Genomic DNA, 27,989 nt, shown 5'->3' on the forward strand with positions numbered 1-27,989 from the left:
TTGCCAAGTGTCAGTGTGTTGCGTGGTATGTTTTGTAGGCTTGAGGTGAATAACTATTTTGGTATAAATATTAAGAAACAATGAATGTACCTAATTACGTAGTATGTATTCACTAAATCAGTTAGGGCTGTTTTCATGTAGAACCCTTTTCATGTAGGGAACCCTTAGAGGAGGTAAAAAGCTTAAACTGGTGGTTTTTAAGGAAATAGCAATGCCGTAAGTAAACTTATTACTAACTTCTCGCTAAAATATCTTTGTGAAGGATGTACTGTAGGAAATTGCTTTGTTGTTAGAATCCTTTCTTCTTAGGAGTAAGAGGAGAACAGATGTTTGGAAACATAAAAGTTGCTACAAAACAACCCCAAAACACTATGGCAAGGTCTGCATTTACTGCCAGTAAGTGCCTCTTTTTGGCACTTCCCCTGATGCGATATACTTAGGGAGAATTACCTTAAGCCGGTGCTGTTCTAGCTGCAGCCTGTGCTTTCTTACACGGTCAGTGGTGACGTTTTGTTGGGTTTTGGTGGGTTTTTTAAAGTGGAAAATTCTCTTTACCTGCTTCACAGCAGACCTGTTGCTATTCTGTTAGTTTACAAAAATAAGGAAAGCTTAAACATTACGGCATCCACAGGGTGGCAGCATTTGGAGTGCTCGAGGAGCAAAACTGAAGCCAGTTTGTCCAATGCCCTCTTTTCCCCAAAAGTTGTGGTTTGAGGTAATGTAATTAATTACATTGTTGGGGAAAGGGAAATTGTTTGGGAGGCTTGGGATACAAACAAGAAATAAAGACATACTTTAGGAGTACTAATCAGATTATTAAGACTTGAGAAAGTAAGAAGGCAGAGTTACAGGTACAACCTTGCGTTGCTGCAATGGAAGTCACAGACCGATTTTCTGCCTGCATGTGAAGATTAATAAATTTTAGCTTCTGACTTTATTGAGCAGTGGAATTAGGTCATCAACAGAAGTAGCTCTGATGTTTCCCTTGTAACATTAAAGCTGTGACATCGAGTGTACTTCTCAAGCTGTTTGGTAGCAGAACATGGCTCTGTGGTATTTGGATTGTCTGTAACCTTGCAGATGGTAACTCTTTCATCCCTGTTCTTCAATTCTAATAAAAATAACCAAGGATGCAGAGGTGAGGTTGTATGTTAATCTACTCTTTCAGGATTTTGAAGTAGAAAATTAGCTTTTCAGCTGAACTTAGGGTAGCAGATATGTAGAAAAAGACCTTTAAAATATTCAAAGGACAAAAGTTAATCCATAGCATACACTATTCTAGGTAGGATTTTTATTCCAAGGAGCAGCATTGTTGGACCAAACTGGAATTTTAGGATCTTAGGGCTGGACTAGCTGATTCAGCTATAGAGGGAAGAATAGTATGCTGAATGGAAAGGGATAGCTTGAGAGAAGTTGACCCTGTTTGTTTCTCTCCCACTACCGGAAGTAGAATAGCCCCGGATTGTGTGAGGCCTTTCAGCACAGGAGAGCCATTTGCTGGGCGCATAAGAGCTTTGAACAGAGACATACCTTTCATCTTTCGTCACAGAATGGTATCTTCTGGTGGATCACAAGCATTCCCAGTAAGTTGTCTACTTCTGCTGTTTTGGTAGTGGAACAGGCTAGTCTGACTGTTAAAAAATAGTAATTTCTGGGTAGTATGTTATGATACCAAGCAACTTAAAAGGGTTTCAAGTAAAATGAAATGCTGGCTAAGGCAACTTAGCCAGCCCTGAGCGAGAGAACCTGATGACTTCTGCGTAACCAGGGCTCTGCTTTTACACAATTTCAAAAGCCTAAGGAAAACAGTGGATGTGGCAGGAAGAAAGGGGGTTGACTTACTTTCTGCTTGAAAGTGAAGAAATCCCTATGTATTTGTTAACAAGTCCTCCTATCGTACAGTACACTGCATAAATTACCAAATTACTTTTGCTGCTTTATAATTAAGAAATGTCTTCATGTTAATACTTGTAGACTCTTTGCCACTTTTAACTATAAATGTTTCCTCAGCTCTGCATGTCACCAAATTACTGGCGGGAATGCTGGTCACAAGGCTGGAAACAATTACAGAAGTCCTGCATCTGGATCAAATAGACTTTATGAAAGGAAACTTGGTAGCAGAAAATGTGTAAAGTTTACAAACTCTTCCCAATAGTAAGTTTTAGCTGCTGCCAGAGTAAAACTCAGAAGGCACACAAAATTAATTGAAAGAGTTAGTATTGCTTCAATACCTACAAAAAAGTGACTTAAAACTCAATTTCCATAAAGAAATTCCCACTTTTTGCTTGTCAATCCCTTGAAATGGGGGTCCTGTATTTATTCTGCTGGTTTGGTGTGCTCCAAAGCTGAGGAAAACAGTTTTCTTCAAGCTGTCATTATGTAAATACGTCTGATATACTTCGAAGTTTCTATAAAACAACATTGAAGGCTCTTCTTACTAGAAAATGACAACTGTGAGAAAGTAAATGCCAGCTATTGGTAAATGCATTACAGAAGTTTTGTAATTTGATGGAAAGGCAGATGGTCAGTAGTCAGACTTCATATCAGCAACACCAGATCATGGTATGAAGCAAGTATGTCATTCCTAGAATGGCAGTTTTTCAGACTAAATGTTGCTTCATCTTGAATTCTCAATTCTTTTAAGTACATAAAAATAAAATGGGTATAAAACAACATACGTTCTTGCTCTGAACATCAGTTATTTATATTGTAAATTACTGTCAAAAGCTCCCTTGTTTGGTCTTCTGTAGCTTTTTCCTTAAGACTTTCCTGGTGTGTTGAGGGGCGTAATAGAGGAGAAAGGATTATAACAATTTTTTTTAAAATTCTGTATTATGTAGCGCACATAACCCAGAAACAAAACTACTCCCAGGTTGAGTGTCTGTGCCACTTGGACTCTTTCAGGCACTGTGGTTTAGTAGGAGGTCTTCTCTGTTGTTTGCAGTGTACTTAGCATACATCCTGGAGTAAAGTATCAATATTTTCCCATCCACCACCACAAAAATTAGAGTATTGATGAGCTGGAGAAGCATCTTTCAAGAACCATGAAACAGATTTAGACCTTTGAGCTTGGGGTAGGGGAGGGAGGGGAGTAGTCCGATACCATGGACAGCTACAGCCTCGTAGTCTGAAAAATATGGTTATCTCAAATACATTGCAATGAGAAGAGGAACTGGTAACTATAGTAATTGGCTCGGCATTGGAATTAAGGCAAAAATCTGAGTGCTTTGTCAGCCTCAGTTTTTCTGACGTGGCTGGCTGTGCAACCAGTGAAGTTCTGTGCATGGCTATCATGGGTAAAATCCTTGCCTGAGCGATACTGTGATAGTAAAATCTTACTCTATCCTACTGTGTTACTTCCCTTCTTACAAGCTTTCTTTTTTTTTTTCCCCCTTTAACTATATGCATGCCAGTTTACCTCTTTCTCATTTAAGCTGTTTGGAATCCATCACAGATTCGGACTTCTTCACTCACGCTACACAGTTCATATTTATTTTTCTACTACCTTTGACGAGGTATTTATAATGAACCAGAAGCGTGCAGCCAGCAATTACATTTTTGTGGTAGAACCAAAGCCATAGATTGCAGGTTGTTTGTATTGTGGACCTGAAGAAGGCTTTCCTCACCTAAAACGTTGTATTTTCTCTAACTGCATCACTTGTTCTAATAACATGTTCAGTTACAAACGTTGACCTGCTCATGCATTTATCTTGGCTATATGGCATTTTCATTTTTTAGCTGCTGTGAGTTTCTGTGTGTTTTGCCACATGACAGCTTTCTAGAACTGTATAAATATAGAAATGCAGATTATTTTTTTTTAATGGGGTGAACCTCTGAAGTGTGTTCCAGATTACTTGACTTGTACTGCGACACAAACAATATCTGTGTTGCTATGTCTGTTTTATGTTAGTAGACTTGTGGGATACCTATTTTGCACTAGCTAAGCATCTTCAAAACATAGTTCTTGTTATGATTTTCATATTTCACCTGACTTAAATTGCAGAAACATCTTTTAGCAGGTTATTACTGCACCAGACCCTACGAATGCAGTTAGAAGGGGGCTGTCTCTTAAGCTAATGTTTTCAGAATGGCTCTGGCATTAGTATGTTGCAGACTGAACACTGGCCCATTGCAATTTCTGCCAGATGCAGAATTCTGCTAGAAGATCTGTATTCCCAAAGTTTCATTTGTAAAGATTTGCCACTGTGATGCAGTTAACGTAATGCTAACAGCAGAACATCCCTGTGGTTGCAGCCTCTTCTACAAGTTGGGCACAAGGGCAGAATAAACTGGATGTGAACATTTGTACATCTGGCTTAATATTATTTTTCTTGGTCAAATAGTAAATAAACTGTTTGGGATGACATCTCTGTAATAGAAAGTGGATTACTGATCTGTCAGTGAATGCGCATATTCTGTTCAGCTCTGACTTTTTATGAAATGTGTTCTCATCATCTTGACATACCCACAGCAGGTGGTTTAGTAATGACCCATCTGGTATAATGACCTATTATGTGGCATAATCCCCCAGCCAATGGATCCGTTCTCTGAAAAACAAGTTATTTTCCTGGGTCAGTTGTCAGCTAGTTCTTTGAGCCCATGGGGCTGCCTGAGCACAAGGGAGATGGACGAGCCCACCTTTGTGACAGATGCAGACTGGCCCAAGTTGTGAAACTGCCAGCTGGGTTAGAAGCGGAGGCAGGGGATAAGGAAGGTAATTCACAAACCAAACAACCTGCAGAAACAAGGGTATGTAGGACTCTGGTCTCTGGTACCATCAGCAGGCAGGATGAGCACAATTAGCAGGGATCTGTCCACCTGTAATTAAGGGTAAGGTCATGATTTAAAGGATGGCTTTGACAGAGCAAGCAACTTCTTAAAACCTGGTGACTTCAAGTAAGTCTTCTGGCTTGAAAGGATTAAACTGTAAGGTTGTAGAAAGTAAAGGAGGAATTTCCCCAATTTACCCCAAACTCCTATAAAACTAACACTGTAAGATGTACTGATTATTTATGTAGCAAAAAAGGAAAATAACTAGCATTAGCTCTGGCTTGCTCATTTTATTTCATTCCAAGCATAACAAGAAAAAATATACCTTGCACCTGAAGTCTTGTACTATCCTCTTTGATCTGTTCCTGGGAATAGTTTGGGCATGTGCATAAACCAAATGAATGCTGTTAGCAAAACTTCTACTGTGGGACATACGGAATATATAATGAAGGAACACAGCTTGAGAAAGAAATACACCATGTTTGGACTATGTATTTGGAAACAAATATGTAAAATACACTCTCAGTCCTACTGTAATGTTACCAATATGCAGAACTGCCCCAGCATGGAAGTAAAGCCAGAGTAAGAAGTCCATGCTGTTTTAATCTTTATTAACTGTTTTAGGTTTCACAAATCTAAGACAAACCTAAACTGAAATTGGTTAAAGAACCATATCTATTATTTTTGAATTAATTTCAGAATTATCTCTCATTTTAGACTTAAGCAAGTATTTAGACTTATGCTTTTTTTTCCTCACTTTGCTACTGCATCTCTTCTGGAAAGGACATTACCTTATTTTAGAAGAACACTTTTAAGACATCTAAGTCCTGTTCTCAAGTCAAGAAGGACCTAATGTTTCTCCAAACCATTATTTTTTTTTTTAAGGAAGGATTTGTTTTTCAACATCTTAAGTCCCTTTTATGCCAAAATAAAAATTTTACTGAAACTTTCTAATACATAAGGTTTTCTGGATAAATCTCTTACTGTGTGGTGTCTGGGTGGTTGCCTGAGCAGGCCTTGTGAGGCAATGCATGTAGTCAGTATCTCTGGGAAGAGCTCTTCCCTATGTCAGTTAGCCTTTTCCTTTATTCATGGGAAACTTCTTTTTCATGTTGTCTTTCCTGTTTTGAGGAATATGCCTCTTCTGTTTTGGAGTCAGCTGTCTTCTGTATGGTAAGGAGACTCTCTTACATTTGAGTTTGTATCTGCTTGCGTGGGAGAAAGACCTTCCTCTGTGTGGAAGTCAGTTTTCTTGCAGATGAAGTTGATACCTTCCTCTGGGGTTCAGCTGCTTCTTGCTTGAAGGGCAGATGTTCATAGAATCATAGAATGGTTTGGGTTGGAAGAGACCTTAAAGATCATCTAGTTTCACCCCCGCTGCTATGGGCAGGGACACCTTCCACTAGACCAGGTTGCTCAAAGCCCCATCCAACCTGGCCTTGAACACTTCCAGGGATGGATGGGGCATCCGCAGCTTCTCTGGGCAACCTGTTCCAGTGCCTCACCACCCTCAGAGTGAAGAATTTCTTCCTTACATCTAATCTAAATCTACCCTCTTTCAGTTTAAAGCCATGACCCCTTGTCCTGTCGCTACATGCCCTTGTGAAAAGTCCCTCTCCAGCTTCCTTGTAGGCCCCTTCAGGTACTGGCAGGCTGCTAGAAGGTCTCCCTGGAGCCTTCTCTTCTCCAGGCTGAACAACCCCAACTCTCTCAGCCTTTCCTCATAGGAGAGGTGCTCCAGCCCTCTGATCATCTTGGTGGCCCTCCTCTGGACTCTCTCCAACAGGTCTATGTCCTTCTTCTGTTGGGGGCTGCAGAGCTGAATGCAGTACTCCAGGTGGGGTCTCAACAAGAGCAGAGTAGAGGGGGAGAATCACCTCCCTCGACTGCTGGTCACACTTCTTTTGATGTAGCCCAGGATATGGTTGACTTTCTGCAAGTGCTGCAAGTTGGGCTGCAAGTACACATTGCTGGGTCATGCTGAGCTTCTCGTCAACTAACACCCCCAAGTCCTTCTCCTCAGGGCTGCTCTCAATCCATTCTCCACCCAGCCTGTATTTGTGCTTGGGACTGCCCTGACCCATGTGCACGACCTTGCACTTGGCCTTGCTGAACTTCATGAGGTTCACACGGGCCCATCTCTCCAGCCTGTCAAGGTCCCTCTGGATGGCATCCCTTCCCTCCAGCATGTCGACCGCACCACACAGCTTGGTGTCATCAGCAAACTTGCAGAGGGTGCATTCAATCCCACTGTCCATGTCGCCAACAAAGATGTTAAACAGTGCCAGTCAGTCCAATACCAACCCCTGAGGAACACCACTTGTCACTGATCTCCACTTGGACAAAGAGCTGTTGACCGCAACTCTGAGCAACCATCCAGCCAATTCCTCATCTACCAAGTGGTCCCATCCATCAAATCCATCCCTCCAATTTAGAGACAAGGATGTCATGCAGGACAGTGTCAAACACTGTGCACAAGTGCAGGCAGATTACATCAATTGCTCTTCCCTTATCCACCAATGCTGTAACCCTCTTGTAGAAGGCCACCAAATTTGTCAGGCATGATTTGCCCTTAGTGAAGCCACGTTGGCTGTCACCAGTCACCTCCTTATTTTCTACGTGCCTTAGCAGAGTTTCCAGGAGGATCTGCTCCATGATCTTGCCAGGCACAGAGATGAGACTGACTGGCCTGTAGTTCCCCAGGTCTTCCTTTTTTCCCCTTTTTAAAAATGGGGGTTAAGTTTCCCCTTTTCCAGTCGGTGGGAGCTTCACCAGACTGCCATGACTTCTCAAATATGATGGATAGTGGCTTAGCAACTTCATCTGCCAGTTCCCTCCAGACCCACAGATGCATCTCATCCTCCCTCCGGGGTTCAGTTCCCCCCGGAGGAAGGCAGCACATACTGGCTTTGGTAGTCCAGCCTCTCCTTGCAGTGAAGAAGGAAAGCCACGCACGTTGCTAGTGCCATCTTCTTCATCTGTGGGGCAGGGGTTTGTCTCTTGCTGCTTGATCCTGGCAAGGCAAAGGGTCACAGCAGGTTCGAGCTGTGCCAAGGTGGTGCAGCTTGAGCTGGTTGCAACGGCTGCAAGGGTGCAAGCAAGGATACAGAAGCAGCAGCTTGAGCCAAAGGCCAAGGAGAGGCCCAAGGGCTGAAGCTGCTGTGCAGTGCAGAGGTTGTGCCTTGTCAGTGCCCAAAGACCGGAGCTTGTGGCCGCTGCACTAGCAGCAAACAGGGCAGCTGAGCTGTGCAGGAGGAAGGTGGCCATTCTGCCCTGCTTCCGCCCCAGGGAAGTCGAGTGGCAAGGCCCCACGGGTGCTGAGGATGGCTAGCAGGCAGCAGAGAGCTGTCCAGTTCACGAGGATGAGTCCTGTGCAGGCAGTGAGAAGGGGTGTCTCTGCGATTAAGGACCCAGGCAGACCCTAGCATGAAGTTGGTTGATGCACCTCAGACCACGACCCAGCTAGGGAAGGCTGCAGCCGTGCACATCATCCTGAGGGATAAGCACTGGGCTACAGCCGCCTCCATGCTGCCCCTTCGCTGTTTTTTGCCTTTCATCGCCATAAGGCAGCGCAGATGCTTGGGGCCTGTCGTGGAGCTTGTCGCTGCTTCCGTGCAGCTGTGCTGGAGTCGGGCAGGGGAGAGCAGGGCAGCTCCTGGCCCCCAACACCGGACTCCTTCCTCCTGAGCCTGCGGGCAGCCTCGCCTCAGCCGGACAGGGTGGTGGACCAGGCCTTGCTGGGTTAACGCATCCAGAAGTGCTGTGTTCGAAAAGGGAGAGAGGCAGTTAGCCCTGCCGAGGGCATGTGCTGTGCCCTGCCCAGGAATCCGGTAATCCCAGGCCCTGCAATCAGGCCCATTCAGAAACAAATGCTCTCCCCAGTACTAAAGCTACCAGTTAATAAGTCAAATCCTACATGACATTCCTATTAAAAATCATGCAAATAGGTGAGCGTCACTAAAATATTTTTCTATGACTTCCCCCCCCCCCCCTCTTCCTCTGTCATTGAGAGAAAAAAATCAGGTATGTTTTTAATCCCTCCTCCTCCTCTGCCCATTTTGGTAGCAAAAATAAGAACAATTTTATCAACCTACCCTCCATGGGGACTATGTTGAAAGCCAGCATACTCATAGGCATGATCATAAGGAACATGTATTAGAAACTGTAATTAGATTCAGGTAGCAAAAATAATCAACAGCCAACAGATTTTTGTGGTAAACAAAAATCAGAAACAATGAGAGTTGAAAAATGTATGGGTTTTTTTTTTAGAAAATTTGTTTGTTTTGAGCAAGTTGCACTTAAATTGCAGCATCTGTACTGCCACAAGTGGAACTACAGTCATAGAAAGCACTATCTCAACTTTTTAAGGTTGAAAAGTTCAAAAACTTCAACTTGATAGCACGCAAAAAACTTCAATTAGAATTGTTAAATATTCAAAACTGAAGTGGTGTAACTGACATCAAAATGTACGAATTTAAGGCTAGTATTATTGTAGCAGCTTCACACAAAAAAGACCAATTACAGCTCGACGTAGCATTGTAAACTTTGTGCCTATCAGCCAAACTGCGCTGGTTAATTTGTTAGAGCACGAGGGTTTTTTATTATTCCAAACATAATTCCAGATATTTGTATCAGGTCTTCTAAATACCAGTTTTAAGACAGATGTTTACGTAACTTTCAAATGATGATGTATTATGATTTACCTCACAACATTCACTGAATTTCATTTCTTTTTCAAATTCACTGTAAAAGTAACACCTGAGAATAACTTTACCGTTTTAGTTTAATGTATTAAGATGAACTGTAAATAAATGTAGAATAATCTGGAGTGTGAGAAAAGTCTATTGAGTACTTGACTGGTACAATCTTGAGGTTTAGCAGCGTCCCAGATGTCTGTAAAACACTGCCGGTTACCCTACTCCAAATCCCTCCGCTTTCCACTGCCATCTCGGTGTTTGCTCAGCAAGATGATAAACTCTGTATTTATTATAATATATATAGCATTATAATATCTACATAGCGTTGTAATAGCCTGATTTTAATGTATGGCAGTAGCAATTTTGCCTCACTTAGAATACTTTTAACTGTCTTCAGTAGCCGAAGGAGGTAAACAAGCTTAAATTGAAGGTCTACTTACGTTTAGTTTTATTTCTGTGATCAGCCGTTGGCAGAAGGTCTGTCCTGCTACTCCTGAAGCAGATGTCAGAAGTTTTTATGTCTCTTGGCTTCCAGCTTCAGGGCGAATTCCTCCCCAAACTGTGAAGAAGAATCAGTTTGGTAAGAGGTCGATTTCGGTAACTGCACAAAAGAGCAGGACAGAAGACACAGCTGTGTACTAAGGTGTTTCCACGTTCATCTCATTAACACCGCCCATTTCCTTGCTGCTGACGATGGCGTCAAGCGTTTCATTCCTCACCGGCGGTTTTCCTGCTCTGTGCCATGTGTCTGTCTGTCCCCCTGCCTCGAGAGGTCAGGCCGGCGGACGGTACGCAGGCCCTCATTTCTTTAAGCTCCGGCTGGACCCTTAATGGCCGCAGAGCGCGGGCAGGCGAGGGCCGAGAAGGAGAAGCGCCGTCCCTCCTCAGAGGTGCGGCAGCCGCGGCTCCCGCCCGGCGCTGGGCGCGCTCGCTCCGTGCCTGCCGTCGAGCACAGTTGACGGAATGTCACCGTTTCGGGAGGGTCCCCTCACGGGGCGCGGACGAGGCGCCTCCCGGGGCGGCCGTTAACGGTCGCCCGCCCGGTTTGAACGCGGCGCCCCGCCCCGCTTCCCGTTTACTTTCGAACGGCGCGGCCGTTGGTCCCCCCGCGCATGCGCGGCTCGGCGGCGCTGTGGCCCGGCGAGCGAGGGAGCGGGCGGGCGCGGCGGTTTGAAGGTGGTGGCGGCCTCGCCGCGCGGAGCCCGCCGGCTCCCCGTCCGGAGGGCAGGGTAGCGGCTCTCTGCCCCTGCCCTGGCGCAGCGCGGCCGCGGGGAGCGGTGTGCAGCCCCGGGTGCCGGGGTAGCGGCGGGAGGCGGACGGAGCGCCCAGGTAGGTTGCGGGGTGGGCGCCTCGCAGGGAGCGCGGCTGCGGGAGCGGCGGCAGCCCGCGTCTCCCGGGTTCCGGTTTTGTTTTGTGAGGTGTTTTGTGAGGGCTTGACCTGGCGTCGGAGCTCGCACGGCCTCTCCGGTGCGCGGCCTTCTGAGGTGAAACCGCCCGGGGAGCGGAGCAGTGTCCGGAACGACCGCTTTCCCCTCCTCCTTCCAGCCAGCCTTCCCCAGCCCTCACGGCTGGGTAGCGCTCGGGGGGCCGGCAGCCCGCCCCGCTGGCGTGGGGGACCCGCTGCCGCCAGGAGCCATCTCTGTCCTCGGGCCGTGCTCAGGTGTCACCTACCTGACCGCTTCTTCGACAGCCTTCAAGTGTGTTTCTTCCTCTGTAACCTTGGCAAGGTTTTGGTGTTAGCGTCGATCCCTTTTTCTAGTTATCAATACAGGCACGGTTCCCATCGTTACTAGTTGACGAATTGTCTGTAAGAGCTGACAGGGCTCGCAGGTGACAGGTAAAGGTGTTATTTATCTTCCTTCAGGCTCCACTGCCTAATACTGAGGCAAATGAATGCTCGAGACCAGAAGCTTTGACAGAGTTCAAGAGAGAAGGGATGGAGAGCGAGTCTCGGCAACAGAATACGAGCGTGGAAAGGATAGAGGAGTATATTTGGGTGTTTTGAACGTGGTAACTTGTGGAAGCTTGTAGTAGTAGCAGACAAGGAGCCGGTGGAGGGATATACAGGAGGGAACTGGCAGGTCAGCTTGACAGGGAAATGAGACAGACTTCTCAGCTGTGTTTATTTCCTTTCAGGTTGTAAAAAAAAAAAAACCCAGTGTAAAAATCCGGGATGGTGGTGTAGTAGCTGTGGTAGGAATAGGGACTAGGGGCAGAACATCCCTGGTTGAGAACTGCTGTGATGTGGGCGTGGAGTATTCGTGGTGTGGAGTCAAGAAGCACAGCTGAAATGGGCTGGAATAGAAAGGTTTAAGGTCTGGCTGTTGTTTCTGATTTCTGGTACCTGGCCTGTTAAAACCAGCAAACCCGGCAGCTGTGTAGTAGACTCCATTCCTTTTGATGCACGGACAAATACCAGAGCTATGCCTCGGCCTTCTGGGTTTTTTTTAAAAAGTTCTGTCACTCTTTACCATGAGGGTGACTTATAAAGGGAAAACACTGCCCGTAATGTCATTTAACCTCTTATTTTTGCACAACATAAACTTGAGCTTCTATGCTAGTGCTACAGAAGGATTTCATGGACCACTATGGGATGGGGAGACAGCATTTCTGACGCGGATTTAGTTAAGTGTGGTTCAGTATTGAGAGTCGAGCGTTCCAGTGTCCTTCAGGAGAGAGCAGGTGTTGTTTTCTTTCCTGACAGTGTGGCGAAGGAGAAGCGAAGGGGGGTCTGCCTTAAGTGCCCCTTGTAACTCTCTGTTTAGGCTGTCACAACTGTTATCCAACGCCAAATTCACATTTTAAAATCCTCCAGAGTAGAATGGGGTGTATCGGCTTGTTACAGCTGGCTTTTGCTGTAAAGCAGTTAGTCATTTATCTACCTAAACACTGATGTAGGCTGGATTCCAGATATAATTGTTTCTAAACAACACCTTGCATAATTAGCTGGATGAGCTGTGGCCTGATGGCTAGGTGAGGAACGCAGCGTTGTCAAGCAATGCACTACATTGCTTTGATCTGCTTCACCGAAAGCTTTGGCAGGTAAACTGTAATACAGGTATGCTGTAGTACATGTTTTCACCTTGTCTACAGTATTCCTAATTAAAGAGGATAAAATCATAGCCACTTAGCAGGCCTTCTGTTGCTGGAAGATTTCTGAAACTCACTGTGTTACTAGCACAACTACGCTTTTGAATTTTTAAAATACCTTCTAGTTTGTAATGTGCTTATACGGAGTGACTCTTGTGATAAATACGTGTATACACACACACACGTATTTGCCACCACAGTTGTTTGGAACATGTAAGGAAAAGTATCTGCGCTGTCCTGGAAAGCACTGACCAACTTCCTGCTACTTTTTTTTTTTCCTTCCCCCTGGAGAACTTATTTTTTCTTTCTCTCTGCTTAACTCTGTGCTGTTGGGTCTGCTCTGTCTTTTTTCGTTGGTGTTCCCAGTCTCTCTGTTTCTGATAGCCATCTGTTGATTTATTTCTGCTGCTTTTCACGTGTAGACTATTTCCTCTGTGCTGCTGCCAGCGCAGGATGAAACTGAATTTTGGGATTTCTACCTTTTGCTTCCCTGGTACAACTCTGGAATAGTCATCTAGAACAAATTAAAAGAACACGGGGTGCCTATAGCAAAGATCAACATTAGCGTCCTGAATACTGTTTGAAATTGATGAATAATAACTAAGAGGTGAAGTGCCGTTTCTCCCGGAGGTGGCTGGGAGGCCACTGCGTGGCAGGGGGCTGGAGTGGGGTCCCCAAGCAGCCCCGGCCCGTGCCCGAAGCTGAGAGCAAAACTCCTGCCTTAGCACTAGCTCTGGCTGTCCAGAGCTGCTTGCTAGCAGGTAACTGCTGTCACTCTTTAAATTTCCCAGTTGCCTGGGAAACAGAGCGGTATGTTTCTGTGGAAATGGGAATTTCAGTCCCGCTGGCTAGCGGCTGCGGGGGTTATGAAACGGCCCCAAAGCGAGCGCAGGCCTCCAGGCTGGCTGGCTTGTCGCTGCTGTGACCTGCGCAGGCTTGTGGCAAGGCGCCTCGCTTTGCTGGGGGAGGCTCTGCCTGCTTAGGGGGGTTGGTTACTCCTACGGAGCTCGAGGTGGTTCGTAATAAGGCGAAGACAAATTTTGTAAAGGTGCTCCTTCGTTTTCATGGTAGCCGGCAACTGCTTTGCAGTTCAAACAATTTTTTGAAGCTTAATTTTATCTTGCCCTTTACGTAGCTCAAATAAGCTAGACGTGTGGTCTTTATAAGGAGAATTTCCCTCCTGCAACAGTTCCTTTGAAGAGAACTACAGCCCCAGATTTAGGAAAAAATTGTGGTTTTAAACATAGAGATTTTTTTTAAACTATATTCATTCCATATATATAAGAGAAAATAATAAATGAGAGTACCTACTAAGGATTCTTTCTTTTCTAACAATGAGCAAAAACTTAACTGATTTTTTTTTCTTTTGTTTAAGTGGAAGTGACATTCCCAAGATTCATAACAACTTTTATATATATATATAAATAAAATAAAACCTTTAAGTGTATTTCCGATGGGAATTAATTCTCAAAAAGTATTTTATCTAGACAATGGAGTAGATTTGTTGTTCAGCTGCTTTTCGTTATTGACACATTTCTTTAGTTTCAGTGCCGGGAACATCACTTAAAAATGTGACATTATTAACATATAGACCTAAAGAACCTAGTATTGCCACAGTGGCTGATTGGAAAAGCTGGAAAATAAAGGTCTGTGGCTCCCCAGTAAAACGAGAAATACCTCATGGTCTTTAGCGAGCGCAGTGCGGTACAGAAGTAGGTTTAGTGACAAAGTGTCGTGAATGTATTTTGCTAAATGTCTGTAGTGCTTGATATTAATTCTCTTTAACTAGGAGAATACCCTAGTTAGTTATAAATGCTAACATGCTTTATCATTCTTCTTTGAAAGAGTAGTTCTTAAGAATTCTGTCTCTCTCTAGTAGATTTTATTCCAACTGTCGTCAAGGTCTCTTTAAAAAATGGACTTCAAATATGTGAACCAACATTTTATATTAATTAGCTGAAGAAATGATCCAAAGTGCGTTGGATAGATATTTTTTTTTTTAAAGCTGAATTAATCAAAATTGTTTTCAATGTAAAGTTGACTTGCTCAAAAAAACAACATACAAGGACCTCCTTTAATTGGACTTGATTTTTTGGGTGACCATGGCCATTAGAATTTTTTTTTTTTATAAATCATTATTCGGTCTGGTTTTACAAGGCAAAAGAAATCTGATCAGACTTTGTCGAACACTTTCGCTTTGGGGTGTACCAGCCTATCTCAGTAAGTGAGATGAGCCATGCTTATTCCTGTACAACCAGAACAGGTTTATCCGATTTAACTCTCCAAGAGCTATTCAGAGATGATTTAACTCTCAGAGAACCAGGGTCTGAGTATTTAGCTTCTGACTTCCATCAGGTTAGCTCTGCGCCGTTTGCAGGAACAATGCTGCTGCATTTATTTAGTGTAAATTGTTTATTAGTGCCAAATTTAATCCTTAGTGGCTTTCATGATTCCAAATGCAATTTAAGGTTTTATCTTCAAAGGAGAGTACACTTAACAATTCAATTCCTTTTAAGTAGATTCATTTAAAATAAACTTTGTTAATCTCGGTGTCAATGAGAAATGGTGATAGATCGATGCAAGAAATATGTTAATGCATTAAAACGATAAGGAGGGCACATCTGAATAAAATAGCCTCCTTAAAAACATCTCCTAGCTAGTTATCTTCCTGACTGACTCAAACAAAGGTTCAGTAGCGCTTCCTGCAGCTGCCTTAGCCCAGCTGCATGTTATTGTTTTCAGATTTAGAGTTAGACCCTACATTGTGTGTCTTTGATACTAAATGCTTGGACAATTTCTTTTTCCAGCGTAGCAAAGCCTACGGAGTTGACTAGAACTGATGAAGGGGACAGGAGAACGTGACACGAAGATAAGGAAAGTTCACAGTGATTTCCCCATTTAACAGAATGAAAAACAGAATTATGATTTATTATGAAAACTGGCATTAGAGTTATTGTTATTTGTGGCTTTACAGTGTGATTTCACTAAGCTGGCAAAGAAAATCAAGACAACGTTACAAAGGATGGAAAACGAAAGTTAGGTTTTTAGTTTTGTGCTTAAGGTAACCCAGGAATAACAGCACGAGTCTAATTGCTGTTAGTGGTATTGCATTGAAGGGCTGTTGAGTTAGTCTCGTTTGTGCCAGAACCTGGAGATAGCTTTTAGTCAATTTGACTGCTTAATACTCTAACGACTATTTGTATTACAAAAGTAACATTTGAAAAAAGTTAGGGGAAAAAAAGAAGTCTCTGTGCTTATTGTTCTATTCTTGTGCCGAAAATGTTACTCGTAGTGGGAGAAAATTTTCATGATTCTTAGGTTATTTATAAACTTTAGTTCTAACTTTTATCGCTCTCTTCTACTGTTGCCCACTGTAAAAAATATCTAGTAGCAGATTGCTGCTTTTCCTAGCTTTTTAAGGCAGCAGTTGGATATGGGTGAATGCTGTCTAGTCACTTAAATCGTAATTTGCTGAAATCTTTAAACCATTGCTCATTTTCATTCTTTTTTTTTTGTCTTTTTCTCCCCTTAGCAATAAATTGCCAGTGTTACTGGTCGTTAAACGTCATGCTGAGGCGCTTTGGTTAATGAAACGATTTTAAATGAGTTGGTTGTAAAAAGAGATTAAACTGTTTTTTCTTTTTGTTTTCCTTTTGTAGGACATGCATCACTTTGAGGAGGAGCTAACGTGTTCCATTTGCTACAGCATATTTGAAGATCCACGCGTTCTGCCCTGTTCCCATACGTTTTGTAGGAATTGTCTGGAAGGTGTTATTCAGCTGTCAAGTAACTTTTCTATTTGGAGACCCCTGAGAGTTTCTCTGAAGTGTCCTAACTGTAGGAGTATTGTTGAAATTCCTCCCGCTGGTACCGAATTGTTGCCTATCAACTTTGCGTTGAAAGCTATTATTGAAAAATGCCAACAGGAAGATCACTCTGATGTTGCAACCTGCAGCGAACACTATGGGCAACCACTGAACGTTTACTGTCTTTTGGATAGAAAATTGGTGTGTGGGCATTGCCTTACAATAGGGAAACACAACGGTCATCCCATAGACGACCTTCAAAGTGCCTACGTAAAAGAGAAGGAGTCTTCTGGAAAACTTCTTGAGCAGCTAACGGATAAACACTGGACTGATGTATGTTTGCTTATTGAGAAGCTGGAAGAACAGAAGTCCCAGTGTGAAGGCATTGTTCAGGACGATAAAAAAGTAGTGTTACAATATTTTAAGAAACTTAGCGATATCTTGGAGCACAAAAAACAAGCGCTGCTGGCTGCGCTGGATGAAACTCACGCACACGTTTTGGAAGAATATCAGCCTCTCATTGAGAAGCTGAAAAAAATAAGGGAAGAACAGCTGGAGTTAATGTCACTGAATACATCTATTCAAAAAGAAAAGTCCCCGCTTATTTTTCTGGAGAAGGTGGATGATATGCATCAACGTATAAAAGCTTTGAAACAGAAGCAACTGCCGGATGTTAAACCTGTGGAGATTTATCCGAGGATCGGGCACCTGTTGAAAGATGTGTGGTCCAAAACTGAAATCGGTCAAGTCAACAAGATCCTCGCTCCAAAAATAAAACTGATTCCGAAAGGGAAGTTAGGGGGCAAAGGCAGTGGGAGGGAAGGGAGAGAACCTAAAGAACTCCTCCAGGCTGTACGTCCTTTAGCAGTCCTGCTGCTTTTTATACTGATAGCGGTAACTGTGTTTTCCTTTCACAAACCGGTATTGTCAGTTGTCATCGAAGCTACTCCCGCTTACATCTCAGAATTCTTGCTGCTTAGTTATCAAGATTTCTGCACCCATTGGCAGAATATCGTGGATGTGCTGTGCCATACATTTAACTTACTGATGGAGTTTTTAGAGGGGATTGTTTCTCTTTGACTATTTCAACTATTAGATTAAGAGTTAGTGTAGGAATCCCCAGGATTTTTTTTTTTAATTTCTACTTAAAAGCTGGGCTGTTAAAGTTTTACACTTTTCCTTTCTATTTCCATACCCTTCCTTTTTCTGTATCACGTAGATTTCCTCTTAGCTTAACTTTTAGTTAACTGAGAAGATTTGCAACAAAAAAGGCTTCCTCTTGTGCCCACACGATAGGGTAGGTGGGTGGGTGGTCGTTTAAACTGGAAGCTGGTCAGAAACAACTCTAAGCAAGCTGTAATCAGCGTACAAATTGTAATCTGGAGTCCTCTGTGTAAGAACTCCTCAAACATCTACTATCTTTTTTTTTTTTTTTTGGTAACATCATTTTAACTTTTTTTTTTTAATAAAAGCAGTATACTTCAACACTTAAAGGTTAAAAAAACCACCTCAGGCAGCAAACTGGCTGGTCCTGGATGGTCAGTCACTAGCTCTGGTGTATATAAAACTCCTATTTTGTGTTTTACCGACCTCTCTCTGAATGTATTTTAACTGATACGCCTGGGGTCTTTAAAGAGTATATTCAGGGCCCTGGGTTTCATTTGGTTTTGGTCCAGGTTACTAGTGGATGACATGATTTCATCTTGTTTGTTTGTTTCTTTGTTTTTGTTTTTAAACTTTGTGTCTTTCAAATGGTTCTGGCCACTTTAGGGAGCAGTGTCTGTAGGACTTCTGGTGGAATACAGCATGCAGGTTTTTAGTGCCAGCTGTGCACAGATCAGGTGTGTGTTTAGTCTGGCAGGGAGCTCTTGCTGCTTTCTCAAATGAGCCCTGCCTTTTTGCTAAATGATTTAATATGTAGTGAAAATAGATAACATGCTGTAGTAAGTAGCAAAACTCCCACTGAAGTCAGCGGTACAAGGATTTCAAATGTTGTCAAGAGCTCTTAAAACCTGACAGTGAATGTAAATTTAGATTCAGCTTTTCAGCCCAAACAACAGAGCTCTTTACCTTGACATAGAGGAGACATGGTAACATTTGATTCTGCAATCAAGTGATTGCTAATGCTGTTCCCTCCTGCTGGTGAGATGCTCCAGTCTAAACCGAGCTCAGGAGCGAAATCCCCTGTGAAAGCCGTTTTTGGCCTTCAGTTACTAACGGGCTGATGACAGTGAGTACTGGGACAGCCTTGGAGGGTTGCACTGGCAACAGCAGAACACGGGTGAGCTTACAGTTCACTAAAAACCCAAAAGTGAGTGTTCCCCCTGTCTAATTGTACTTGCCTTGATAAAAATAATAGCATATTCTGGCGCAGCAGCGTTCCTTGGCTGTTGTATATTTTTAAATAATAAAAGTTGCTTGAATAGTGATTGAATTCTGAGGCTAGCCTTTAACTACTTAGTATTTTAAACCCTCGTGCAAAGCAAAACTTGCCCGTTGCTACCAGCAGACGCTAGCAGGGTCCTGCAGAATCCCAGTTGCTGCCAGTGAGAGCTGAGAGCAAGGTCAGTCCTCAGATGGGATGCCGGTACATCCCTTAAGCCAACGTAAAGATCCTAATAACAGTGTTGATATCCTACTATTGCTGTATTGATAAAACACCGAGTCCAGCCTAACAGCTACGGCGCAGCTCCCTTCCCTGCAGCTTGGTGGGTTTGATTGTCGAGGGTTGACTGAGGGTAGGAGCCGGCCGCGCTCCAGGGTAGTGGGGCTTTGCCTGTGCGTTAGGAGCGGCTTCTGGAATCTGTACGTACGTTTTCTGTAATGTTTTTGAGTTACAAAGGTAAATCCCATGGGTACTACTGGTCAGGTTTTGAAATGGTGTTTCGGTGTATCCTGGGACCGGATAAATGCTGTCGTACTAATTTCCCAATAAAATCGGGAATTTTTGTTTTAAGCCCTACTAGAAGGCTGTCACTTGGCATGCATGTCTCTCAAAGCCTGGTGCTAAGGGTCTGTCCACTACCACCTGTGGCTTCTTTTTTGACTTGCCTTCCTTTTACTTTCCTGACTTTTAAAAACTTACAGAGAGTTTGTAATGCAATTTTATTTTTCAAGACTACAGGAATTTCTAAAATGCCTTTACCACCGATTGAAACAGTAGTTGTAACGTGCTATATATTTTAATAAATTTGCATACAAATAAAATATATTCTTACAGTAGGATTGGCTAACAACCTTGATTGCCTTACTGCCCAGAACCTTCCCCGTGAGCCTAAGCAGCGCTGACACAGGGGACTGCGCTGGTGAGGAGACGGAGCAGGGAGTCTTCAGGGACTCAAGCAGGAGTGCGGGGGGTCAGCAGTGTTCTGTCTTGCTGCTTCATTTTCTTCCACGCACCCTGTTTTTTTGCAGCATGAACTTGAGGAGGATTCTCCGAAACGGCCTGTCACCAGGTGGGTCTGTGGATTTCAGTCTTTCATGTTGCCCACCACGGGCCTGTTCTATGGATTTTTCTGTCTGATAGTGAGTTGGTGTTTGACGGAGCTGGCCAGGTAACTGCTGGAGCGCAGCGTGGGCAGTTTCTGGGAAGTGCTGTGAGCAGCTTCTCCTGTGCCTCTTACCCCAGCACTGTGGTGTCACACAGCTGAGACGAGCAGCTTCAGCCCTGCTCTTTTCCACCATCGTGCTGGATACAAGTCCTGTGTGCTGGGTTTCATGTAACCGAGATGGAAACTTTTCCAAGGAAAGAAAATCTTTTTACTGCATTTTAATTGAGAGGGGTTTGTAGCCTATCAAACCTACGGTGGGTTTTTTTCTCATCTTTTGAACTATCCTCTTTTGAAACCTCGTTCTAGAAGTGTAATTCTTACTGCATGCATTTTTTCAGATTTGCTTTTTTTTTTTTTGAGGGGAAGTCTGATTGGAAAACATTGGGTCTCAACCCAATGGGGGAAGAGACTGAAGTTTCCAGTTTCTACCTGCAATTCCCAGCATTTCTTATTGCCAGGCATCCCACTAGGAACAGCGCAGGGTGCTGGGATACTGAGGTGGCCTCTGTCCCTTTCAGGAATGCCTCTCGCAGATGAAAATGCTGCTTGTCCCCCGCTCCCTTTCCCCAGGTCATGAGTGCGAGCTCAGACGTTCCGGTGCTTAACCTGTCCTGCTGCAGCTTTCCTTTCTGCTGCTCTTCAAAAGGGCTGCCTCCTGCCTACCGTGCCTTTTTGTTCTTGGCTGATCTTGTCTGTGCCTTTATCCTCAAGCTGCACTGCAAGAGTTTCTAGCTCCATCTTGAGATGGGAAAACCAAAGCTGTGCACAGCGCTGGGGGCTGGAGCGGGGCTGTGGCAGAGACGGGGTTTGCAGTTTGGTTTTTTTCTCATCTAATACCATACTTGGGACTTGCTGAGCTGCGGCATCCGAAAACTGCCCAACTGTAACACTGAGATCTCTTCCTGAGAAGTAATAATTTCAGCAGTGCGCATACACATCACTTTATTCCATATATGTTGATTTTCACTTGCCAATATTCAATAGAATCTTGATGTTTCACATCACATTACATTGAAAGCTTATCTATCTCAGCACACCCCCCTTCAGTTTTCCAGCTCAGCTCTGTGTTGACAATTGCACCTTTTAGGATAAGGCGAGGCTTTTGCCCGGTTTGGGTCCTTCACCCAGTATCTAGCTGGACACTGGTCTAGGGCAGGGAAAGCAGGATAAACGAAGTGGGGTTCTGTAAAGTGTGCTGGCTGTGAGAATCGCAAGAGATGGAAATAGCAGCGAGGACTGACCGCCCCGAGCAGAAGAGCTGGCAGGCCAGGGCTGTTCGCAGTCAGCTTTCCTAGCACCAGCCGCCTTACTGAACAAGGCACAGCCCCCAGTGAGCTTTTTGTTGCTGGTGTTTTCAGGAAGCGTGCCACCCTCAGCCAGAGGCACTTCTAGTTCAGGGATCACTACTCGTGCAAGTGTGCCAGATACTGGCCTGGCTTTTAGCGTAAAACCCACAATTTCTGTTCTTAACATAAAGTACAAAAAAAAAGATCAGATTCAAAGCAAAACCTGAAGCCTTGACAAACTGCTGATGGAAATGGAGAGAACTGTAACAGGCAGGTGAGCAACAGGCACAGGGCAGAGCTGTACATAACCTTGCCTCTTCCAGGGGAAGAATTCAGCGACAGTAGAAGCAAGCAGTGGTAATTACTGTGTTAATAAACCCTGAGTGCACAACATGGCCACGGTCTGAGGGAGAGGAAGGAGTTGTCTCTACAGGAGGGGAGAGGAAAATAACCCAAGAGCAGCTTTCGCAGCTGAACCAGTTCATTATAAAATGGCTACAAACACCCCGTTCCCAGACCATGCAGCATTACATATGACATCCTCATCACATACATGTAAGTTATCTTCTATACAGACTTACATATAAAATGTTACAGCACACTCTTGATGACATTTAAAAGCAATTTGCTTGCCTTAATACATACAGTAAAAAACAGGCATTTAAAACCAAAGGCAGAACCCAAGCGTTGACACCAAGCCTACCCCTGGAATATGAAACTGCAGCTAGATACAGAATTTGAGAAATAGCTTTTTTTTTAATTCAGTTCATATAATTAAGATCTATACAGACTGTATAATTAAAAACCCCAGAATTTATTGAGGCTGGGTTTATTAACAAGCTCAAACACAAAACAAAGAAAAAAAATCTCAAATACAAAAGAATATTAGATAAAAGTAAACAGCAGCAGTGAGAATGGAAGTTTATTCCACTCTATTCTTGAGCTATACTACACCCAAGAGCGCCGAGTTCAGCCAGTCCTTTGGATGCGATAACTTTGGGGTTTGTCGCCACACTTTTCGTGGTGTTGTGAGTCTTATAAATTCCAATTAATCTGTCTGCGATCTCAAACATGTTGTTTCGCAGGGAGATGATGATAAATTGGGCATTTTTTGTTTGCTCCTGAAACAGAAGTTATTTGTATTAGTCCACAGTATTTCAAAAAGCTCCGTTCTTGTGTGATCTCTATAAGCAGGTTTTAGGAACTAAGGCATACATTGCTCTAAGTGATGAGGCCTCAGAGCTCCTGGTGTCTTCATTAGTACATGCACAACACGCTCCCAGCTTGGCTAGCGGCATGAAGCAATGCCTTTCACTTAAGCATGAGTTTCCTCTTTTTATCTTTTCCTTATTCAAGTGAATTCAATTAAACCCCCATCATTTCTTACCAGAGTTGCAATTCACCACAGTTTCAATGTGAATTCCACGAGACTTACCAAAGGTGGGTACCTGAATTGTTATAGGAAGGGTTGCTTTAGGGATGAAAAGGAAAACAAACCTATTTCCATGCACTGAGAAGGGGGAAAGCAAGCCCTTTGCTAACGAGGACAAGCCTTGACGAACACTAGTTCTGTGACCCCGAGGCAGAACAGCAAGAGGTAACAGAATACCTAAATTTGGTGGTGCTTTAAAAACAAAACAAACATTATCCTTAAGAACCCAGCAGTATCGGTGTAAGTCCACCCGGGCTCTTGAGAGCATTGAGCAGGAGCAGCAAAGCAAACGTGCAGCTCCGGCTCCGTTCTTGCTGTGGCGAAGCCGGGAGTCGATAGCTTGCTGGGTCTGGCCACAGGCAGGGAGGAGAGCGCAGCAGGAGAGAGGAGAGGGGCACCTTACCTAGGGGCAAAAAGAAGAAGTAGAACTTCTCCGGGGCCGAGGGCAACACCGAGGTGGAGCTGCTGCTGCCACACTGGAGAAATCCAGTAAGGACTGAACGCTAACTGCATTGGATTACAAGATCGGGTAACATCCAGGTGGCAGCATATGGCACGGGGAGGGTGCCTGTCCCTGCTCGGACATCTCCTAACAGCCCCCGATGCCGTGCCGACGCGGATGGAGCTGGTTAGGCAGACAGGCCATCGCGCTGCAACGGCGCCCTGCGTCCCTGCAGACTGCGAGGCTGGGCACCTACCTCTGTTCTAACGCAGCAGCTGTAAGCACTTTGAGGGAACGTACAGCACACGCAGCGCGTACGCTCGTTTTATCTTTATATCTAGTTTTACGAGGTTAAAAAGCTTCAGGCTAGATGTAATAGAAATGGCTCAAGTATCAATGACAATCTTTTCTCCTGGGATAGTACTAATTCAGAAGCTGTATACAAAATATGAGCTACAGCTATAATTTGCATTTAAGAGCTAAACTATCCTAAGTTTCAAATTTAAGTGTTAGTCTATACTGCAGTTGAAATTAAACTCTTTGCTCTACCACATCACACCCGGGTGATACACCCTCCTTTCTGAAAATACAGGCATTGCAAAAGCGAAGTTTAAAACTGCAGTTGCAGACAGGTATCTTCAACGCATTTCCCTCATTTTAAGTAGCTAATTGTAATTTTTGGCACTTCTAGGGTGTTCCCAAAACTGGTGGTTATAACTTTGGATAATTCTGAAAATTCTAAGTTGAAATTAGCCACCAGAACTGTAGCAATGTAAACGTTGCTGGACTTCAATATGGTGACAACAGAACTTTTAAAGGCATGAAAGAAAAAAAAACCCACTGGTAAAGACACAGATCAAAGAAACCTATGGGAAACAGCTCACGTTAATGACATGGAGGTATAAAACCAAGGAACCTTGGCTGCACCAGAGCGGAGAATCATGAGCTTGGATACGTGAAGACATTACTGAGAGCAAAGGAAGTTACTGTATCTCAGCTGACTATAGCTGGTGATTTGGGGGAAAGTATCTACATTTTAAAGAGCAAGCAGTAGCAGCAAGGATAGGTGGAAATGTAGCACCTTTGGCAGACTCTAGCACTCTTTAGACAGCTTTTGAAACTATACGATCAGGATTTGGAGAGAAAGAACTTGTAAATCCTCTTAGTTGCCTCGTTTCAGGAAAGCATCAAACTTAGCAGCTTAGAAAAAATAGGCAGAAAGCAACATTCGACGCACCCTTCTGGAAGTCTGTTTAGTGCCTAGTTTCCACTTAATTATTTGAAAATACCCTCTCATTCCAGATTTTTAAATCTGGCTACAATCGTGTTACCGCTTTGTCTGTTCTGGCAGAGGAGAAAATATCTTAGAAAAATTATACTATAGTAGTTACCATTAAATACTTACATATATGTAAAACGCTACAATAGATACATTTTTGAAGTCAAGTGCTGCATCAATCTCATCCATAAAATAAAGTGGCGTTGGCTTGTAATGATGAAGAGCAAAAACTAGAGCCAGCGAACTAAGGGTCTTCTCTCCTCCTGATAAATTAAATATCTTCTTCCAACTTTTCTTCGGAGGCCGAACACTGAAAGAAATTAGAGTTAGCAGCTTATTTCTGTTCCTGATGAAAATAAATATGTCATGGTGAAAAGCAAGTCACAAGACAGGAAGGAATTCTTGGAAGACACAGACGCAAAGAAGCTCGACTAAAACCACGGATGAGCTGCTTGATGCTCTTAGTCCTCCGCAGCCGAGAGGTAGCGACCTGGATTATTTCTGTTCACCGAGGAGCAACTCCCTGGGTGCATGCACAGCTACGCCGTCAGCTGATGTTTGCCTGAACTCCAAGTGTTGTAACACTCAGCTGTTCTCTGTAGGAACCGTAACGCTTAAGAACTGCTCTTTAATTATCTTTCAAAAGTGCTACTCTGCTCTTATGTAATGAATATACACTTAGGACCATTTATGACGGAACAGCCTCCAGTTACCAATGCGACTGACACGATTCCCTAGGCAGAATGAAGTGATTTGGGAATGAAGAAACCCTGAGAAATTACTTCACCAAACTCAAAGCTTTCTATAACTGCTGCTTGTTACTTGTTTCTCCAGGAGAAGTGAATCTCATCGTTACCCAGCGCTACGAAGTTGTGGCTTCTGTCGCCACCTTGCCAGTACTTGCCAAGAGGGAGGACTGTCCTGGTTAGCTGATGGTCAACAGAAATTTACTTAAAAAGCAGGTTGAAAAAAAGGAATGCAACAATTAAGAACTAGAGCAATAATGCAAAGTATTTTGACAAACCTAAACACGATTCCCTCAGAGAAGGGATCCAGACTGTCCACAAGTTCTAATTCAGCATCCCCTCCCAAAGTAAGCATCTGGTAGTTTTCCTTCAGTTTATTTGTTATTACATTAAATCCTGCCATAAATTCATTTAGCCTTTGTTTCCTAAGATCTTCAAAAGCTTGTCTGAAGTTGTCTCTCTCATTGGTAATGTCATCCAATTCAGCCACACGTTTCAAGTACAGCTCTTCCTGTAGAAAAAACCCAAAAGTACAGTTAAACAAGCTGTCTCCTTTATTTAGATTTTAAACCATTTTTCCTACCATTTGAAAACTCATTTTTCCCAGAATGGCTAACATCCTTGAAACAAAAGAACAAAACCAAACCATCTCTTTTTTCGCATCTCTAGCCTCTATGCTGCTGATCTCTCTATACTGGAAAACCCATGTTAAAATAAACAAAAATAAAATGAAATAAAATATTTACTCTGTTGAATAGTGCAATATTACTGAAGCGAGTATTGCGAGGAGAAAAAAAATCCTAGTAGTGTTGTGTATCTGTCTAGACTGTCAAGACTAGTTGACTGTAAATAAACGAACTTTCACAGGAGAAAGTTGCCTTCACCTGCCATCGACGGTATCACATCTAAAGGCATTTGTAAGCTCCGAGGAACAACGCGCACGCTTGGCTACGTAGGAGCTAACAAAGGCTCAGGGTGCTAGCAACAGCACAGCCTGCAGAGGAGAAAGGGAAAATCCAAGGGTTCCATTTCAGTTTCCGACAGAAGGGAACTGAAGAAAAACAGGACCACCTTTCCCTGGTATGCCCACAGATGAGGTATTTTCTTTTGTCACCTAGATGAAGAGTGCATTTTTGCACGCATTTCAAGTGCGGGGTCCGTTTGAGCAGTCACCTGGAGAGAAACACGCAATTGGAAGGTTACCGCCGTACTTCAGAAGCAACGACATGAATTCTGTACGGGCTCAAGTACTGGAAAACAGTAACGCTGTATACACAATGCTTACTTGAGAACTACTGCGGTAACAGGCAACGCAATATCAAAAAGATGAATCCCACTACTACCCGATAGCAATTCAGCTTACCTTCTTCTTATATTCTGCAATAGCACCGAGGTTGGGTTTCATTTCATGACACTGGGCTTCCAGGAGAGCTATCTGCTTAGTCATAACATCTGGATCCTTGATGGCCTCAAGCTCTTCTTGACTTAGTACTGGAAGTTCTTCAGGTGGCTTATCTTCGATGGGGTGCAGTGATAAGTTTGATATCTAAAATTCAAAACCAGTTACTAGAAGTCTTTAAAGATCACATTAGTTATGACATGAACGTGTTTCTGAAATAAACATTTTCTGTATTAGCACATACTGAAGCTTCCAATCTCAAAGCATTCAAAGATTCTTCACATAACTCCCTGTAAAAATAAGATGCAAAAAAGACAACAAATATCCTTTTATCCTACTATTCTGTTCCTGAAAATTATATACATCATTCTTACAAGGGAGATTTCTCTGTACTAGGAGCAGTAGCAGATAACAAGGAAGTCACCTCTACTGATGCCATAGAACTTTAGTAAGTGTATACTTCACACACTTTGTGTCTTCAAGATGGAAACATTTCTGACAGCAGCTTTGCTTGCTGGTAGCTGCCCCCGTTATCCTCAAATTAATGAGGGTATAAAGGGCACCCTGCACTGCGAGATCACCTGCTGGCCTGGATCCCTACTTCTATTAAAGATCAAAATTATTTTTTTTAAGATCGAAATGATTTATTTTTTTTTTTAGATTGAAATGATTTTAAAAAAGGACATGTAATAAAAAGATAACATAACTTCATGAGCCCCAGGCACCTAACTGGCCTTTTCCCTCAACATGCCTCCCTGGGCACACACCTGATTTTTGCTGTTTCCGTAAACCAGGAAAACCAAAGCAAGACCAACCCCCAGCACTGAAATTTTGAAATGAACACACCGAGTGTCAGGCGATGCGTAGAACTAGCATTAGAGCAGCTAAAGTGGACACGACGGCAAGAAGTACAGTCTGCATAAAGCTAGCTGTGCGTGCGCCTGCGTGAAGGCTGCCAGCAGTCCTGCTCAGACACAGCTCCCGCTCTGAGAAGGCAGGTGGTGCAGCACCTAGTTCACAATTCCTTGTTCCCCCGGGCTCTAATTTATTCGATGAGCTGGTTCAAGCAGCAATCTCTGAGGAGCAAAGTTTCTTCCTGGCCCCACAGAATTCCTATCGGCCCCATTATCTGTAACTGGGGAAAGGCAACATGCTGTACCAAACGGACTACAAGTTTTAGGTGAAATGCTTTCAAGGAAAAGGTCTTGCCATTTCATAAAGGACAGCTTAGTGGACACAGCACTGAATACAGTTACACATAACTTGTAATGTCTTACTCCTCTTTGCTTCTCCCAACTATGAGGGTGCCTAGCCTTTATAAACACTTTAATATGTACAGAGAGGGTACTCAGGCACAAAAAGTCTCTTGGTTGCCATTTATGGCCTAGGTATTTTTCCCTCATTGCTCTGAATTACTCGTAGACAGTGCTATGTCAGTTATAGTTATCCTATCATTCTTTCAGAAATAAAAGAAAATTTTAAAAGCTCATC

At 43.5% G+C, this 27,989-nt stretch overlaps 2 protein-coding genes and 1 long non-coding RNA gene across 10 annotated transcripts in view; 1 reads left to right on the top strand and 2 right to left on the bottom strand.

Annotated features, from left to right (window-relative positions):
* Positions 1-34: 34 nt before the first annotated feature.
* On the bottom strand, positions 35-10,564 carry LOC140654938 (uncharacterized). 5 transcript variants are annotated; one of them, XR_012043577.1, is made up of 5 exons: positions 9,908-10,548; positions 5,755-8,530; positions 4,639-4,818; positions 4,466-4,547; positions 1,617-1,631 (listed from the first exon to the last, which is right to left on the bottom strand). It is a non-coding gene; the product is annotated as an uncharacterized lncRNA (long non-coding RNA). The 5 variants fall into 5 exon arrangements; XR_012043576.1 differs by having other exon boundaries at positions 35-4,547; XR_012043575.1 differs by having other exon boundaries at positions 35-1,631; positions 4,466-4,818.
* Positions 10,565-10,588: 24 nt separating this feature from the next.
* Positions 10,589-19,554, top strand: TRIM59 (tripartite motif containing 59). Its single transcript, XM_072868844.1, has 2 exons — positions 10,589-10,796; positions 16,217-19,554. The coding sequence occupies exon 2, from the start codon at positions 16,220-16,222 to the stop codon at positions 17,441-17,443; it is 1,224 nt and encodes a 407-aa protein (XP_072724945.1). The 5' UTR covers positions 10,589-10,796; positions 16,217-16,219; the 3' UTR covers positions 17,444-19,554.
* An 87-nt stretch (positions 19,555-19,641) lies between these two features.
* SMC4 (structural maintenance of chromosomes 4) overlaps positions 19,642-27,989 on the bottom strand; it is a 44,507-nt gene continuing 36,159 nt past the window's right edge. For all 4 annotated transcript variants that reach the window (XM_072868835.1, XM_072868832.1, XM_072868834.1 and 1 more), the window contains exons 21-24: positions 26,463-26,645; positions 25,378-25,610; positions 24,480-24,663; positions 19,642-22,321 (exon numbers count right to left, since the gene is read on the bottom strand). In XM_072868835.1, the coding sequence (XP_072724936.1) occupies positions 22,133-22,321; positions 24,480-24,663; positions 25,378-25,610; positions 26,463-26,645 (789 nt within the window). In that variant the 3' untranslated portion in view covers positions 19,642-22,132. The remainder of the gene's footprint in view (positions 22,322-24,479; positions 24,664-25,377; positions 25,611-26,462; positions 26,646-27,989) is intronic.

Source organism: Ciconia boyciana, chromosome 7, assembly GCF_034638445.1.
Source record: "Ciconia boyciana chromosome 7, ASM3463844v1, whole genome shotgun sequence".
Taxonomy (NCBI): domain Eukaryota; kingdom Metazoa; phylum Chordata; class Aves; order Ciconiiformes; family Ciconiidae; genus Ciconia; species Ciconia boyciana.